This window comes from Oncorhynchus keta, chromosome 12 (assembly GCF_023373465.1).
Source record: "Oncorhynchus keta strain PuntledgeMale-10-30-2019 chromosome 12, Oket_V2, whole genome shotgun sequence".
Lineage (NCBI taxonomy): Eukaryota > Metazoa > Chordata > Actinopteri > Salmoniformes > Salmonidae > Oncorhynchus > Oncorhynchus keta.
In genome coordinates, this window is record NC_068432.1 from 42,053,452 (window position 1) to 42,066,437 (window position 12,986).

Here is a 12,986-nt window from a genome sequence, read left to right on the forward strand (position 1 = left end):
AGATCCATCTCCTCTTCTCTGACTCTGTCAGCATGTCTCAGATGAACTTCCTCTGATTATCATTCTGCTTCCTATGAATCACCAATCCCACCAAACCTGTCTGTCTGTCTGACAAACGAAACTGTGTATTCTCATAAAGATTAGCACCTTGTGAAAGGAAGGTTGTGATTAGCCAGAGTGTTTTAGAGTGAGCCTAATGTTGTGAGTTCCGTTCAAAGCTTTTCTGAGAATTCGGTCTGTCAAAGTGTTCTAGCTGTGGGTGGTAAGGAAGCAGTGTTTCAAAGAAAACCGTTAAATGGCTATGCTTTTATTTTTTATCAAGGATAATGCAGAGCAAGCACACAAAATTACAGCTTATGCTTGCCACGGAACTTTCTGAAGTACAGTGAAGTAAAAAACAAACATTTGGAACATAATACTGTATTTACATAAGTTTTGTCAGTGGGATGTTTGATTCGATATGTTTGTTCAATACATGTTCTCATGTATTTTGGTTAACAGATTTTGAGATGTTATTACTGTAATACACAGTACAGTATATACTGTGTGTGCTCTAGAGGTAATCTCTATGGCTAAGACATCTTAATCTCTCAATAAAGCAATTGCATCATCATAATACCAAAATACTTTCAACTCAATAATCCAAACATGTATTGTATCATCTTCATAACCGTACTGCAAGTACATACAGTATAAATCCATCCAGGCATTATTATTATATTTTCAGTACTGTACCACCGGAGAGGAATATTAGACAGCGATTGTTATAAAGACATGAATTAAATCAACATTTACAAAGAATATTTACACTCCCATGAATGACAGTATCAACACCTTTCAAAGTCTATCATCTACACTTGTGTCATATTACCAGTACAAACAGTGTGTACAAAAAACAGTAAACAATATGTGGTCATCACTAGTTACTACAGCCACAAAGTCATAAACCCAGTCTATTGCTACAATTTCTCTAAAATATGATTTCAAACCTAACCCTAACCTTAACCCAATCCTTAACTACACTGCTAACCTTATGCCTAAACCTAACCTTAAATTAAGACCGAAAAGCAAACTTTAGTTTCCATTATTGTTTACGATATAGCCAATTTTGGTTTTGTGGCTGTGGTAACTACTTGAAACCACAATACATGGATGCATTTACAGATTATTTGTTGTCTTCTTCAAATCTTGGTCAGCCATCTTGTTTTGACAGTTGCTGATGGTCTTTTACTGCATGTACTGTGTGTGTAATGTACTGTGAACGTAATTAACGTCTCTAGGGCTTGGCAAGGCTTGTCCTTCCTTAATCAGATTCATTGGATTAGTCCAACATCGAGATGTGAATAGTTGGACTTATATGAAATACTCCTTTTGGTTTTCACTTAGTATGTTCTGTGAGTTGGGCTCACTGTGGAAAGGGTATTCAGGACTGTCGGCCTCAGGTTTGATTCCCTGGGGTTCTTGGGTGTGGAATGTCTCTTTCCGTCGATACAGGAACCTTGCCATTATTGCCAACGCACACAGAATCACAAATATCACCACAGCAATCACACCTGCAAAGGAGTACAAAACATTAAGTCAGGAAACAACAAAACAGCACTCATTTGAAAACAGAAAGAAACTTTGTTAAAGTGCTTTTTTAAGACGGAAAACACTGAAGACTTCTAACGTGAAACCAATTAACATCATTTCACATTGTGACATCTCTATGGGTTTCCTTCTTCAGAAGCAAAAATAGAGAAAGCACAGTGGCTTTCAGAACACATTAACTCCTTTCTCAGCATTCTCAAGTTTAGTTCTGCGACATTTTGTCTATGGCCTTAAGATAAATAATATGCCAATTTCTCTTGTGGGTATTTCATTGCTATTACCCGGCCTGCCTAATTTCCGTTGCTAATCTAAACTCTAAAAGGCATTATTACACAAGCTTCTAAAAGCTGTAAATTCATCTCTGTACAAGGCACAGCACAAAGATCTCCAGTTCAATTCTCACAAACGTAGCAGGCATTAATTTCATAAACCTTAGCTACAGCCCTTGTACACTGCAATGCTATGTATGGTGCATTTCATTATCAAGAGAAAAGGATACATCTTATTGGGAAACCAGAACACACCCAGACTCAATTTAATGGTAAATTACAATGGTTCGAAAATGAAAATATATTTGAAGATAGCTGTAAAACGTCCTTAATCAGCAAATAATTTCTTTAAACGTTTAATTAGTTTTGGTGTCCTTTGTGCATTTGGCACCGAGTAAGCCTGTATAAGGAGGACTTTAAACTACTTTCTATATTCCAGCAACTGAACCAACTGGAACCTAATCAACCACCGCTTCAAAGCTTTGTATATATTTATTTAACTTTTATTTATCCAGGTTTGTCTCATTCAGAAAAACATATGTTTTGCAAGTGAGATGTTCTGAACAGGATCATTTCTTGTCTGACATGTTGTTTTACTGAATGCAATATAAGGATGGTTTATTATGACACTATAACAGTGAAACACATGAGAAACATGTTCCCGTTACCTCCAATCAATGCAGAGTCACTCTTGATTGCATTGACTATAAGCTCACCAGTACCTACTGTACCTAAATGATCTACAGTGGAGAGAGACAGAGATTGAGAGAGAGAGAGACAGAAAGACAGAGAGCGAGCAAGAGAAACACAGACACACAGAGATAGAGAGAGAGAAAGAGAGAGACACAGAAAGAGAGAGACCGAAAGACAGAGAAGCGGGAGGGAAACAGACAGAAAGAGAGAGAGACACAGAAATAGTGAGAGAGGCAGCAGAAAGAGAGAGAGGCAGCAGAAAGAGAAAGATACACAGAAAGAGAGAGAGGCAGCAGAAAGAGAAATATACACAGAAAGAGAGAGAGGCAGCAGAAAGAGAGAGAGGCAGCAGAAAGAGAAAGATACACAGAAAGAGAGAGAGGCAGCAGAAAGAGAAATATAGACAGAGGAGTAGAAAGAGAAAGAGAGAAGAGAAAAGAAAGGGACAGAAGAGAGAGAGAGAGAGAGAGAGAGAGAGTCAGTAACATCAAGGGTCATCAGTCCATGCAGGATTCATTTAACACTACACCCTCAGTCCTAAACTGCATGAGGAGGACCACAGAAGTAATATTATGCAAATGAGAAATGCCTCTCATCCAAATGAATGAACTCATCTGTCACAATGTAATCACTTTCATTCTCATCTAATTAACAAGGAAGATGGTGTATGTATTAAATGGGCCCTTGATAAAGTTTGAAAAAGCAGTTTGGAAAAAAGTGTAGATTCTCAAGTGGAATTAAAGAAAAACAAAAGGCACTCAAGCAGAAGAGAGAGAGAGAGAGAGATGGAAAAGGGGTGACCATAAGTCCCCGCTATTACCACAGACTCCGCCCATCATAGGGAACTTGACACCTCCCCTCTTACCTGATAGGGAGTGTGTAGTTTCAGCTGGGTAGGGATTGGCTGGAGATGAGGAGCCACAGGTGGACTCTTCTAGGGATCCAATCACTATAACTGGGCTGGTGTTGGGGGAAAGCAGCGCTGCCTTCAGTGGGGCTGCGGAGTTAAACTGGACCACCGACAGACAGCCACTGAAACCTTGGGAATTCAGCCTGGCAATCTCTGGATCCAGCTCACCAGACTCTAAACACAAACGCACACACACACCCATGCACACAACCAAAAAGGCAGAAACAGTCAGTGAGATCAGAGGTAAGTCAGATCATTACGTACTGTAATGGATAATGGTATAGATTAAAATAGATCCCCTACATCAGGGGTGTCAAACTCAATCCATGGATGGCCTATTGTCTGCTGGTTTTTGTTTTTCCCCTTTCAATAAAGACCTAGTCAACCAGGTGAGGGGAGTGCTTACTAATTAGTGATCTTACTTCATCAATCAAGTACAAGGGAGGAGCAAAAACCCGCACATACTCGGCCCCCCACTAATGTGCAGTATACTGATCAATCTAAGGTAAAATAATTAGAATTCATTGCTTTCAGAGTAATACTGATTGATTAGGCAGAAAGTTCAGCTCACAATAAACAAAGTAGATAATGAGAGACCCCAGTAACACTGCTTCTATTTGAAAGTAGATAATGAGAGACCCCAGTAACACTGCTTCCATTTTAAAGTAGATAATGAGAGACCCCAGTAACACTGCTTATATTTGAAAGTAGATAATGAGAGACCCCAGTAACACTGCTTCCATTTGAAAGTAGATAATGAGAGACCCAAGTAACACTGCTTCCATTTGAAAGTAGATAATGAGAGACCCCAGTAACACTGCTTCCATTTGAAAGTAGATAATGAGAGACCCCAGTAACACTGCTTCCATTTGAAAGTAGATAATGAGAGACCCCAGTAACACTGCTTCCATTTGAAAGTAGATAATGAGAGACCCCAGTAACACTGCTTCCATTTGAAAGTAGATAATGAGAGACCCCAGTAACACTGCTTCCATTTGAAAGTAGATCATGAGAGACCCCAGTAACACTGCTTCCATTTGACTGGCTAATATCCAGTAAAACCCTACATTTGCCAGGGTATCTGCCTCACTGGCTCTTCAGAATGACCAAGTGACTATGCATTTAATGGTATGAATTTGCATGGTTATCAGTACCCTTGAGCAAGGCAGTTAACCTACTGTTCCCCGAGCGCCCAAAGACATGGATGTTGATTAAGACATATTTCCGTTGAAGGCATTCAGATGTACAACTGACTAAGTATCCCCCTTTCCCCTTTACCTTTCTTAAAGAAGTCAGTGAGCCGATGGCATTGTACTGCATCACACAAGCTACTGTATCCTGACTGTAACTTTCCCTTCATACAACAGGGGAGCTATTTCTCCTCAGTCAGGCCTCACCTCTCTGTCTCTCTCTCTGTCTCTCTCTCTGTCTCTCTCTCTGTCTCTCTCTCTGTCTCTCTCTCTGTCTGTCTCTCTCTGTGTCTCTCTCTCTGTCTCTCTCTGTCTCTCTCTGTCTCTCTCTGTCTCTCTCTGTCTCTCTCTGTCTCTCTCTTCAATTTTAATTTAGAGGCTTTATTGGAATGGGAAACATATGTGAACATTGCCAAAGCAAGTGAAGTAGATAATAAACTAAAGTGAAATAAACAATAAAAATGAACATTAAACATTACTCACAAACGTTCCAAAAGAATAAAGGCATTTCAAATGTCATTTTGTTTGCAAATAGTTCAAGTACAAAGGGGAAAATAAATAAACATAAATATGGGTTGTATTTACAATGGTGTTCGTTCTACACTGGTTGCCCTTTTCTTGTGGCAACAGGTTACAAATACTGCTATTGTGACGGCACACTGTGGTATTTCACCCAGTAGATGTGGGAGTTTATCAACATTGGGTTTGTTTTTTTTCGAATTCTTTGTGGAATATTTGTGTAATCTGAGGGAAATATGTGTCTCTAATATGGTCATACATTTGGCAGGAGGTGCAGCTCAGTTTCCACCTCATTTTGTGGGCATTGTGCACAGCCTGTCTTTTGAGAGCCAGGCCTGCCTATGGCGGCCTTTTCAATAGCAAGTCTCACACACACACACACACACACACACACACACACACACACACACACACACACACACACACACACACACACACACACACACACACACACACACACACACACACACACACACACACACACACACACACACACACACACACACTACATTTCAATTTGTTAGCGTGATTGATGACAGGCGTCGCTGGGAATGACACAGAATCCACTTTCATGCCAGCTCTTTGATCCTGATATGACACACATACTGTGGCGGGGTTAGAAAAGAAAGTATGGGGAGGACCCGGTCACGCTTTAACATGGTCCATGGCATCTGAGATTACATTCCACTACCACAGAGCATGTATGTGCCGGATGACCGGAGAGCCAGAGGGCAGACCCCTTAGCCCCACGAGTCATTATACCCTACAGCTACTGGATTAGTCTGATTTTATACTAATGGAGCTTTTGGATTAGTCTGACTTTATACTAATGGAGCTTTTGGATTAGTCTGACTTTATACTAATGGAGCTTTCGGATTAGTCTGACTTTATACCAATGGAGCTTTTGGATTAGTCTGACTTTATACTAATAGAGCTTTTGGATTAGTCTGACTTTAGACCAATGGAGCTTTTGGATTAGTCTGGCTTTAGACCAATGGAGCTGTTGGATTAGTCTAATTTCAGATTAATGGAGCTGTTGAATTAGTCTGACTTTAGACCAATGGAGCTGTTGGATAAGTCTGATTTTAGACCAATGGAGCTTTTGGGTTAGTCTGACTTTAAACTAATGGAGTTTTTTGAAAGTTCCTGAATAAGTCAATAACAATATCACAGTAGCTACTGTTTAACTTATTATTGTGACATTCTTGACATTGTTACATATGGATAGAAATGGATTTGCATCTGAAATGAGTAGCAGTGCATTGTGTATTTTTGTATACAGGCATAGTATGGGAGTATTATTTCCACTTGACATGGAATATTTTGTTAATTATATTGTATCAGAATGTACTGTACAACTGTAACTGCTGTATTTTATGTGTCTGTTTCCTTTAATCATTCCTCATTACAACTGAAAGCAGGCCTCCTATTTTAAAACAAAGACATTAGCAATAGGCCTTCATAAAGTGGCCTATTTCCAAAGCAGGGGATAGACAATAATTACACATAAAGACGATATTATTCAGATTTTAAGTAAACAGACACACAACAACGCTCCGATGATAACATGTCATGTCGAACTGTGATTACCTGAGTGAACAAAAAAATAAACATAATAATTGATAATTATTACATACGTATGGGAGCAATTCTCTCTCTATTAGAGCTAAAGAATATCTGTCATCATATTTTCATTTGAACAATCTTTGTCATTTTAACAAGCTTTATGTAAAAGCTTCAGACAGGAGGGATCCTCACGAGCTCTCCAGTTCTGTGATTGAAACATACAGCGAAACACCTCTGAGCTCTATATTAAATCACAATTTCTTTGCAAGTTTTAACTTAAACGGCCTTCTTCGTCATTTGAATGGAGTCTTCTATAACTCACCATGCACTTTCCCCAGGACAACTGACTTGATAGCATTGAATTCTGCATCAGATGTGAGATTGAAGTCTTCCCTTTCGTGCTGGTCAATCTGAAACAAATTGCAGAATAGGACCTGTAAACACTTTGTCGAAAGGTCAAATTGGGGATTTAAAAAAAGACAATTAACACTTTCAGATGATGGAGAATGTACTCTTTCATGTAGACTGTTTAATTAAATCCTGCTCCTCAAAGTTCTTTAAACACATTATCACTTGGCTGTTTAGTATTTGTCATTCAACTAAAAAAAGAAAGTAGTGAAATAGCTTGGAAAGTTTCTCGTTCAAATCAAATCAAAGTTTATTTGTCACGTGCGCCGAATACAACAGGTGTAAACCTTACAGTGAAATGCTTACTTACAGGCTCTAACCAATGGTGTGAAAAAAAGGTATGTGTGTGTGTGTGTGTGTGTGTGTGTGTGTGTGTGTGTGTGTGTGTGTGTGTGTGTGTGTGTGTGTGTGTGTGTGTGTGTGTGTGTGTGTGTGTGTGTGTGTGTGTGTGTGTAGGTAAGTAAAGAAATAAAACAACAGTAAAAATACATTGGAAAAAGACTAGCAGGGCTATATACAGACACCTGTTAGTCAGGCTGATTGAGGTAGTATGTACATGTAGGTATCGTTAAAGTGACTATGCATACATGATGAACAGAGAGTAGCAGAAGCGTAAAAAGAGGGGTTGGCGGGTGGTGGGACACAATGCAGATAGCCCGGTAAGCCAATGTGCGGGAGCACTGGTTTGTCAGGCCAATCTAGGTAGTATGTACATGAATGTATAGTTAAAGTGACTATGCAAATAAGACAAACAGAGAGTAGCAGTAGCATAAAAGAGGGCTTGGGGGGTGGTACACAATGCAAATAGTCTGGGTAACCATTTGGTTACCTGTTCAGGAGTCTTATGGCTTCGGGGGTAAAAACTGTTGAGAAGCCTTTTTGTCATAGACTTAGCACTCCGGTACCGCTTGCCATGCAGTGGTAGAGGGAACAGTCTATGACTGGGGTGGCTGGGGTCTTGAACAATTTTTAGGGCCTTCCTCTGACACCACCTTGTGTAGAGGTCCTGGATGGCAGGCAACTTTGCCCCAGTGATGTACTGGGCCGTACGCACTACTCTCTGAAGTGCCTTGCGGTCGGAGGCCGAGCAATTGCCGTACCAGGCAGTGATGCAACTGGTCAGGATGCTCTCGATGTTGCAGCTGTAGAACCTTTTGAGGATCTCAGTTTAGTTTCCTGAGGGGGAATAGGCTTTGTCGTGCCCTCTTCGCGACTGTATTGGTATGTTTGGACCATTCTAGTTTGTTGTTGATGTGGATACCAAGGAATTTGAAGCTCTCAACCTGCTCCACTCCAGCCCCGTCGATGAGAATGGGGACGTGCTCGGTGCTCCTTTTCCTGTAGTCCACAATCATCTCCTTAGTCTTGGTTACGTTGAGTGATAGGTTGTTATTCTGGCACCACCCGGCCAGGTCTCTGACCTCCTCCCTATAGGCTGTCTCGTTGTTGTCGGTGATCAGGCCTACCGCTGTTGTGTTGTCAGCAACCTAAATGATGGTGTTGGAGTCGTGCCTGGCCATGTAGTCGTGGGTGAACAGGGAGTACAGGAGGGGACTGAGCACGCACCCTTGGGGTGTTGAGGATCAGCGTGGCAGATGTGTTGCTACCTATCCTCACCACCTGGGGGCGGCCTGTCAAGGAAGTCCAGGATCCAATTGCAGAGGGAGGTGTTTAGTGCCAGGATCCTTAGCTTGGTGATGAGCTTTGAGGACACTATGGTGTTGAACGCTGAGCTGTAGTCAATGAACAGAATTCTCACATAGGTGTTCCTTTTTTCAAGGTGGGAAAGGGCAGTGTGGAGTGCAATAGAGATTGCATCATCTGTGGATCTGTTTGGGCGGTATGCAAATTGGAGTGGGTCTAGGGTTTCTGGGATAATGGTGTTGATGTGAGCCATTACAAGCCTTTAAAAGCACGTCATGGCTACAGACGTGAGTGCTACAGCTCTGTAGTTATTTTGGCAGGCTGTCTTTGTGTTCTTGGGCACAGGGACTATGGTGGTCTGCTTGAAGCATGTTGGTATTACAGACTCAATCAGGGACATATTGAAAATGTCAGTGAAGACACCTACCAGTTGGTCAGCACATGCCCGGAGCACACGTCCTGGTAATCCGTCTAGTCCCGCAGACTTGTGTATGTTGACCTGTTTAAAGGTCTTACTCACGTCGGCTAGAGCGTGATCACACAGCCGTCCGGAACAGCTGATGCTCTCATGCATGCCTCAGTGTTGCTTGCCTCGAAGCGAGCATAGAAGTGATTTAGCTCATCTGGTACGATCGTGTCACTGGGCCACTCGCGGCTGTGCTTCCCTTTGTAGTCTGTAATAGTTTACAAGCCCTGCCACATCCGACGAGCGTCGGAGCCTGTGTAGTATGATTCAATCTTAGCCCTGTATTGACGATTTGCCTGTTTGATGATTCGTCGCAGGACATAGCGGGATTTCTTGTAAGCTTCCGGGTTAGAGTCCCGCACCTTGAAAGCGGCAGCTCTACCCTTTAGCTCAGTGCGAATGTTGCCTGTTATCCATGGCTTCTGGTTGGGGTATGTACGTACAGTCACTGTGGGGATGACGTCCTCAATGCACTTATTGATAAAGCCAGTGACTGATGTGGTGTATTCCTCAATGTCATCGGAAGAATCCCAGAACATGTTCCAGTCTGTGATAGCAAAGCAGTCCAGTAGTTTAGCATCTGCTTCATCTGACCATTTTTTTATAGGCCGAGTCTATAGGCTGGTGCTTCCTGCTTTAATTTTTGCTTGTAAGCAGGAATCAGGAGGATAGAGTTGTGGTTGGATTTACCAAAAATGGATGGCAAGGGAGAGCTTTGTGCGCATCTCTGTGTGTGGAGTACAGGTGATCTAGATTTGATTTTCTTCTGGTTGCATGTTTAACATTTCCCTGCGTTAAAGTCTCCGGTCACTAGGAGCGCCGCCTCTGGGTGAGTGGTTTCCTGTTTGATTATTTCCTTATACAGCTGACTGAGAGTGGTCTTAGTGCCAGCATCTGTCTGTGGTGGTATATAAACAGCCACGAAAAGTATAGCTGAGAACTCTCTAGGCAAGTAGTGTGGCCTGCAGTTTATCACAATATACTCAAATTCAGGCGAGCAAAATCTAGATACTTCCTTAGATTTCGTGCACCAGCTGTTGTTTACAAATATGCACAGTCTTACTGGAGTGTGCTGTTCTATCCTGCCGGTGCAGCGTGTATCCCGCTAGCTGAATATCCATGTCGTCATTCAGCCACGATTCCGTGAAGCATAGGATATTACAGTTTTTAATCTTGGTCAGGATATTCGTGATCATACCTAGTCTAGTTAATTGTCCAATGATCACACGTTGGCGAGTAATATTGACGGTAACGGCAGCTTTCCTAGTTCCCTTCTGCGGGTCCGGACGAGGCATCCGGCTCTTTGTCCTCAGCGTCGCTTCTTTTTGCGAATAATTTGGATGTCTGCCCTCTGGGGTGTTTGGAGAATATCGTGTGAGTCCTGCTTGTTGTTGTGGTTGTTGTTGTTGAAGAAGAAATCTTTATCTAATCCGAGGTGAGTGATCGCTGTCCTGATATCCAGAAGGTCTTTTCTTCCGTAAGATACGGTTGCAGAAACAATATGTACAAAATAATTTACAAATATCGTGAAAAAAAACACATAATAGCACAACTGGTTAGGAGACCAACCAGCACCTCTATAAAACATGTTTGGGTGTCCGCAGTGGTAGAAAAAGTACTCAATTGTCATACTCAAGTAAAGATGACTTGAGTAAAAGTCATAAAGTAAAATAATAGTTGAGTAAGTCTTAAAGTCTATGGTTTTAAATGTACTTAAGTACAGAGATAGAAAAAGTACTCAATTGTCATACTTGAATACAAGTAAAAAGTCATTGTCAAATTCCATATATTAAGCAAACTAGTCAGCATGCTTATTATTATTTGTTTATTTATGGACAGACAGGGGCCCACTCCAACACTCTATTTGTGTTTAGTGAGTCCACCAGATCAGAGGCAGTTGGGATGACTGTGTTATATTGATAAGTGCGCAAATGTAACCATATTGCAAGGGAAAGGGACATACCAAGTCAGTTGTACAACTGAATGCCATCAACTGAAAAGTGTCTTCTGCATTTAACCCAATCCCTCTGAATCATATTGCTGTCCTGTCTGAGCATTCTAAATGTAACAAGTACTTTTGGAAGTCAGGGAAAATGTATGGAGTAAAAAGTACATATTTTCTTTAGGAATGTAGTGAAGTAAAAGGAAAAGTTGTCAAAAACATAGATAGTAAAGTGAAGTACAGATACTGCAAAAAGTAATATTTCAGATAGCCTAATGGTTAGAGCGTTGGGCCAGTAACCGAAAGGTTGCTGGATAGAATCCCCGAGGTGACAAGGTACAAATCTGTCGTTCAACCCTGAGCAAGGCAATTAACCTGATGTTCCATGGGTGCTGTGGATGGCAATTAGGGCAGCCCCCCAACCTCTCTGATTCAGAGGCACATTTCAGTTGAAGGCATTCAGTTGTACAACTGACTAGGTATCCCTTTTGATGTATTTTACATTTACATTTACATTTAAGTCATTTAGCAGACGCTCTTATCCAGAGCAACTTACAAATTGGTGCATTCACCTTATGACATCCAGTGGAACAGCCACTTTACAATAGTGCATCTAAATCTTTTAAGGGGGGGGGGGGTGAGAAGGATTACTTTATCCTATCCTAGGTATTCCTTAAAGAGGTGGGGTTTCAGGTGTCTCCGGAAGGTGGTGATTGACTCCGCTGTCCTGGCGTCGTGAGGGAGTTTGTTCCACCATTGGGGGGCCAGAGCAGCGAACAGTTTTGACTGGGCTGAGCGGGAACTGTACTTCCTCAGTGGTAGGGAGGCGAGCAGGCCAGAGGTGGATGAACGCAGTGCCCTTGTTTGGGTGTAGGGCCTGATCAGAGCCTGGAGGTACTGAGGTGCCGTTCCCCTCACAGCTCCGTAGGCAAGCACCATGGTCTTGTAGCGGATGCGAGCTTCAACTGGAAGCCAGTGGAGAGAGCGGAGGAGCGGGGTGACGTGAGAGAACTTGGGAAGGTTGAACACCAGACAGGCTGCGGCGTTCTGGATGAGTTGTAGGGGTTTAATGGCACAGGCAGGGAGCCCAGCCAACAGCGAGTTGCAGTAATCCAGACGGGAGATGACAAGTGCCTGGATTAGGACCTGCGCCGCTTCCTGTGTGAGGCAGGGTCGTACTCTGCGGATGTTGTAGAGCATGAACCTACAGGAACGGGCCACCACCTTGATGTTAGTTGAGAACGACAGGGTGTTGTCCAGGATCACGCCAAGGTTCTTAGCGCTCTGGGAGGAGGACACAATGGAGTTGTCAACCGTGATGGCGAGATCATGGAACGGGCAGTCCTTCCCGGGAGGAAGAGCAGCTCCGTCTTGCCGAGGTTCAGCTTGAGGTGGTGATCCGTCATCCACACTGATATGTCTGCCAGACATGCAGAGATGCGATTCGCCACCTGGTCATCAGAAGGGGGAAAGGAGAAGATTAATTGTGTGTCGTCTGCATAGCAATGATAGGAGAGACCATGTGAGGTTATGACAGAGCCAAGTGACTTGGTGTATAGCGAGAATAGGAGAGGGCCTAGAACAGAGCCCTGGGGGACACCAGTGGTGAGAGCGCGTGGTGAGGAGACAGATTCTCGCCACGCCACCTGGTAGGAGCGACCTGTCAGGTAGGACGCAATCCAAGCGTGGGCCGCGCCGGAGATGCCCAACTCGGAGAGGGTGGAGAGGAGGATCTGATGGTTCACAGTATCGAAGGCAGCCGATAGGTCTAGAAGGATGAGAGCAGAGG

At 42.7% G+C, this 12,986-nt stretch overlaps 1 protein-coding gene across 4 annotated transcripts in view; it reads right to left on the bottom strand.

Moving 5' to 3' along the window:
• Positions 1 to 286: 286 nt before the first annotated feature.
• cntnap3 (contactin associated protein family member 3) overlaps positions 287 to 12,986 on the bottom strand; it is a 221,017-nt gene continuing 208,317 nt past the window's right edge. For 3 of the 4 annotated variants that reach the window (XM_052458344.1, XM_052458341.1, XM_052458343.1), the window contains 4 exons: positions 7,060 to 7,147; positions 3,418 to 3,636; positions 2,528 to 2,599; positions 287 to 1,553 (listed from right to left, as the gene is read on the bottom strand). In XM_052458344.1, the coding sequence (XP_052314304.1) occupies positions 1,354 to 1,553; positions 2,528 to 2,599; positions 3,418 to 3,636; positions 7,060 to 7,147 (579 nt within the window). In that variant the 3' untranslated portion in view covers positions 287 to 1,353. The remainder of the gene's footprint in view (positions 1,554 to 2,527; positions 2,600 to 3,417; positions 3,637 to 7,059; positions 7,148 to 12,986) is intronic. The other variant, XM_052458342.1, reaches the window with a different exon arrangement.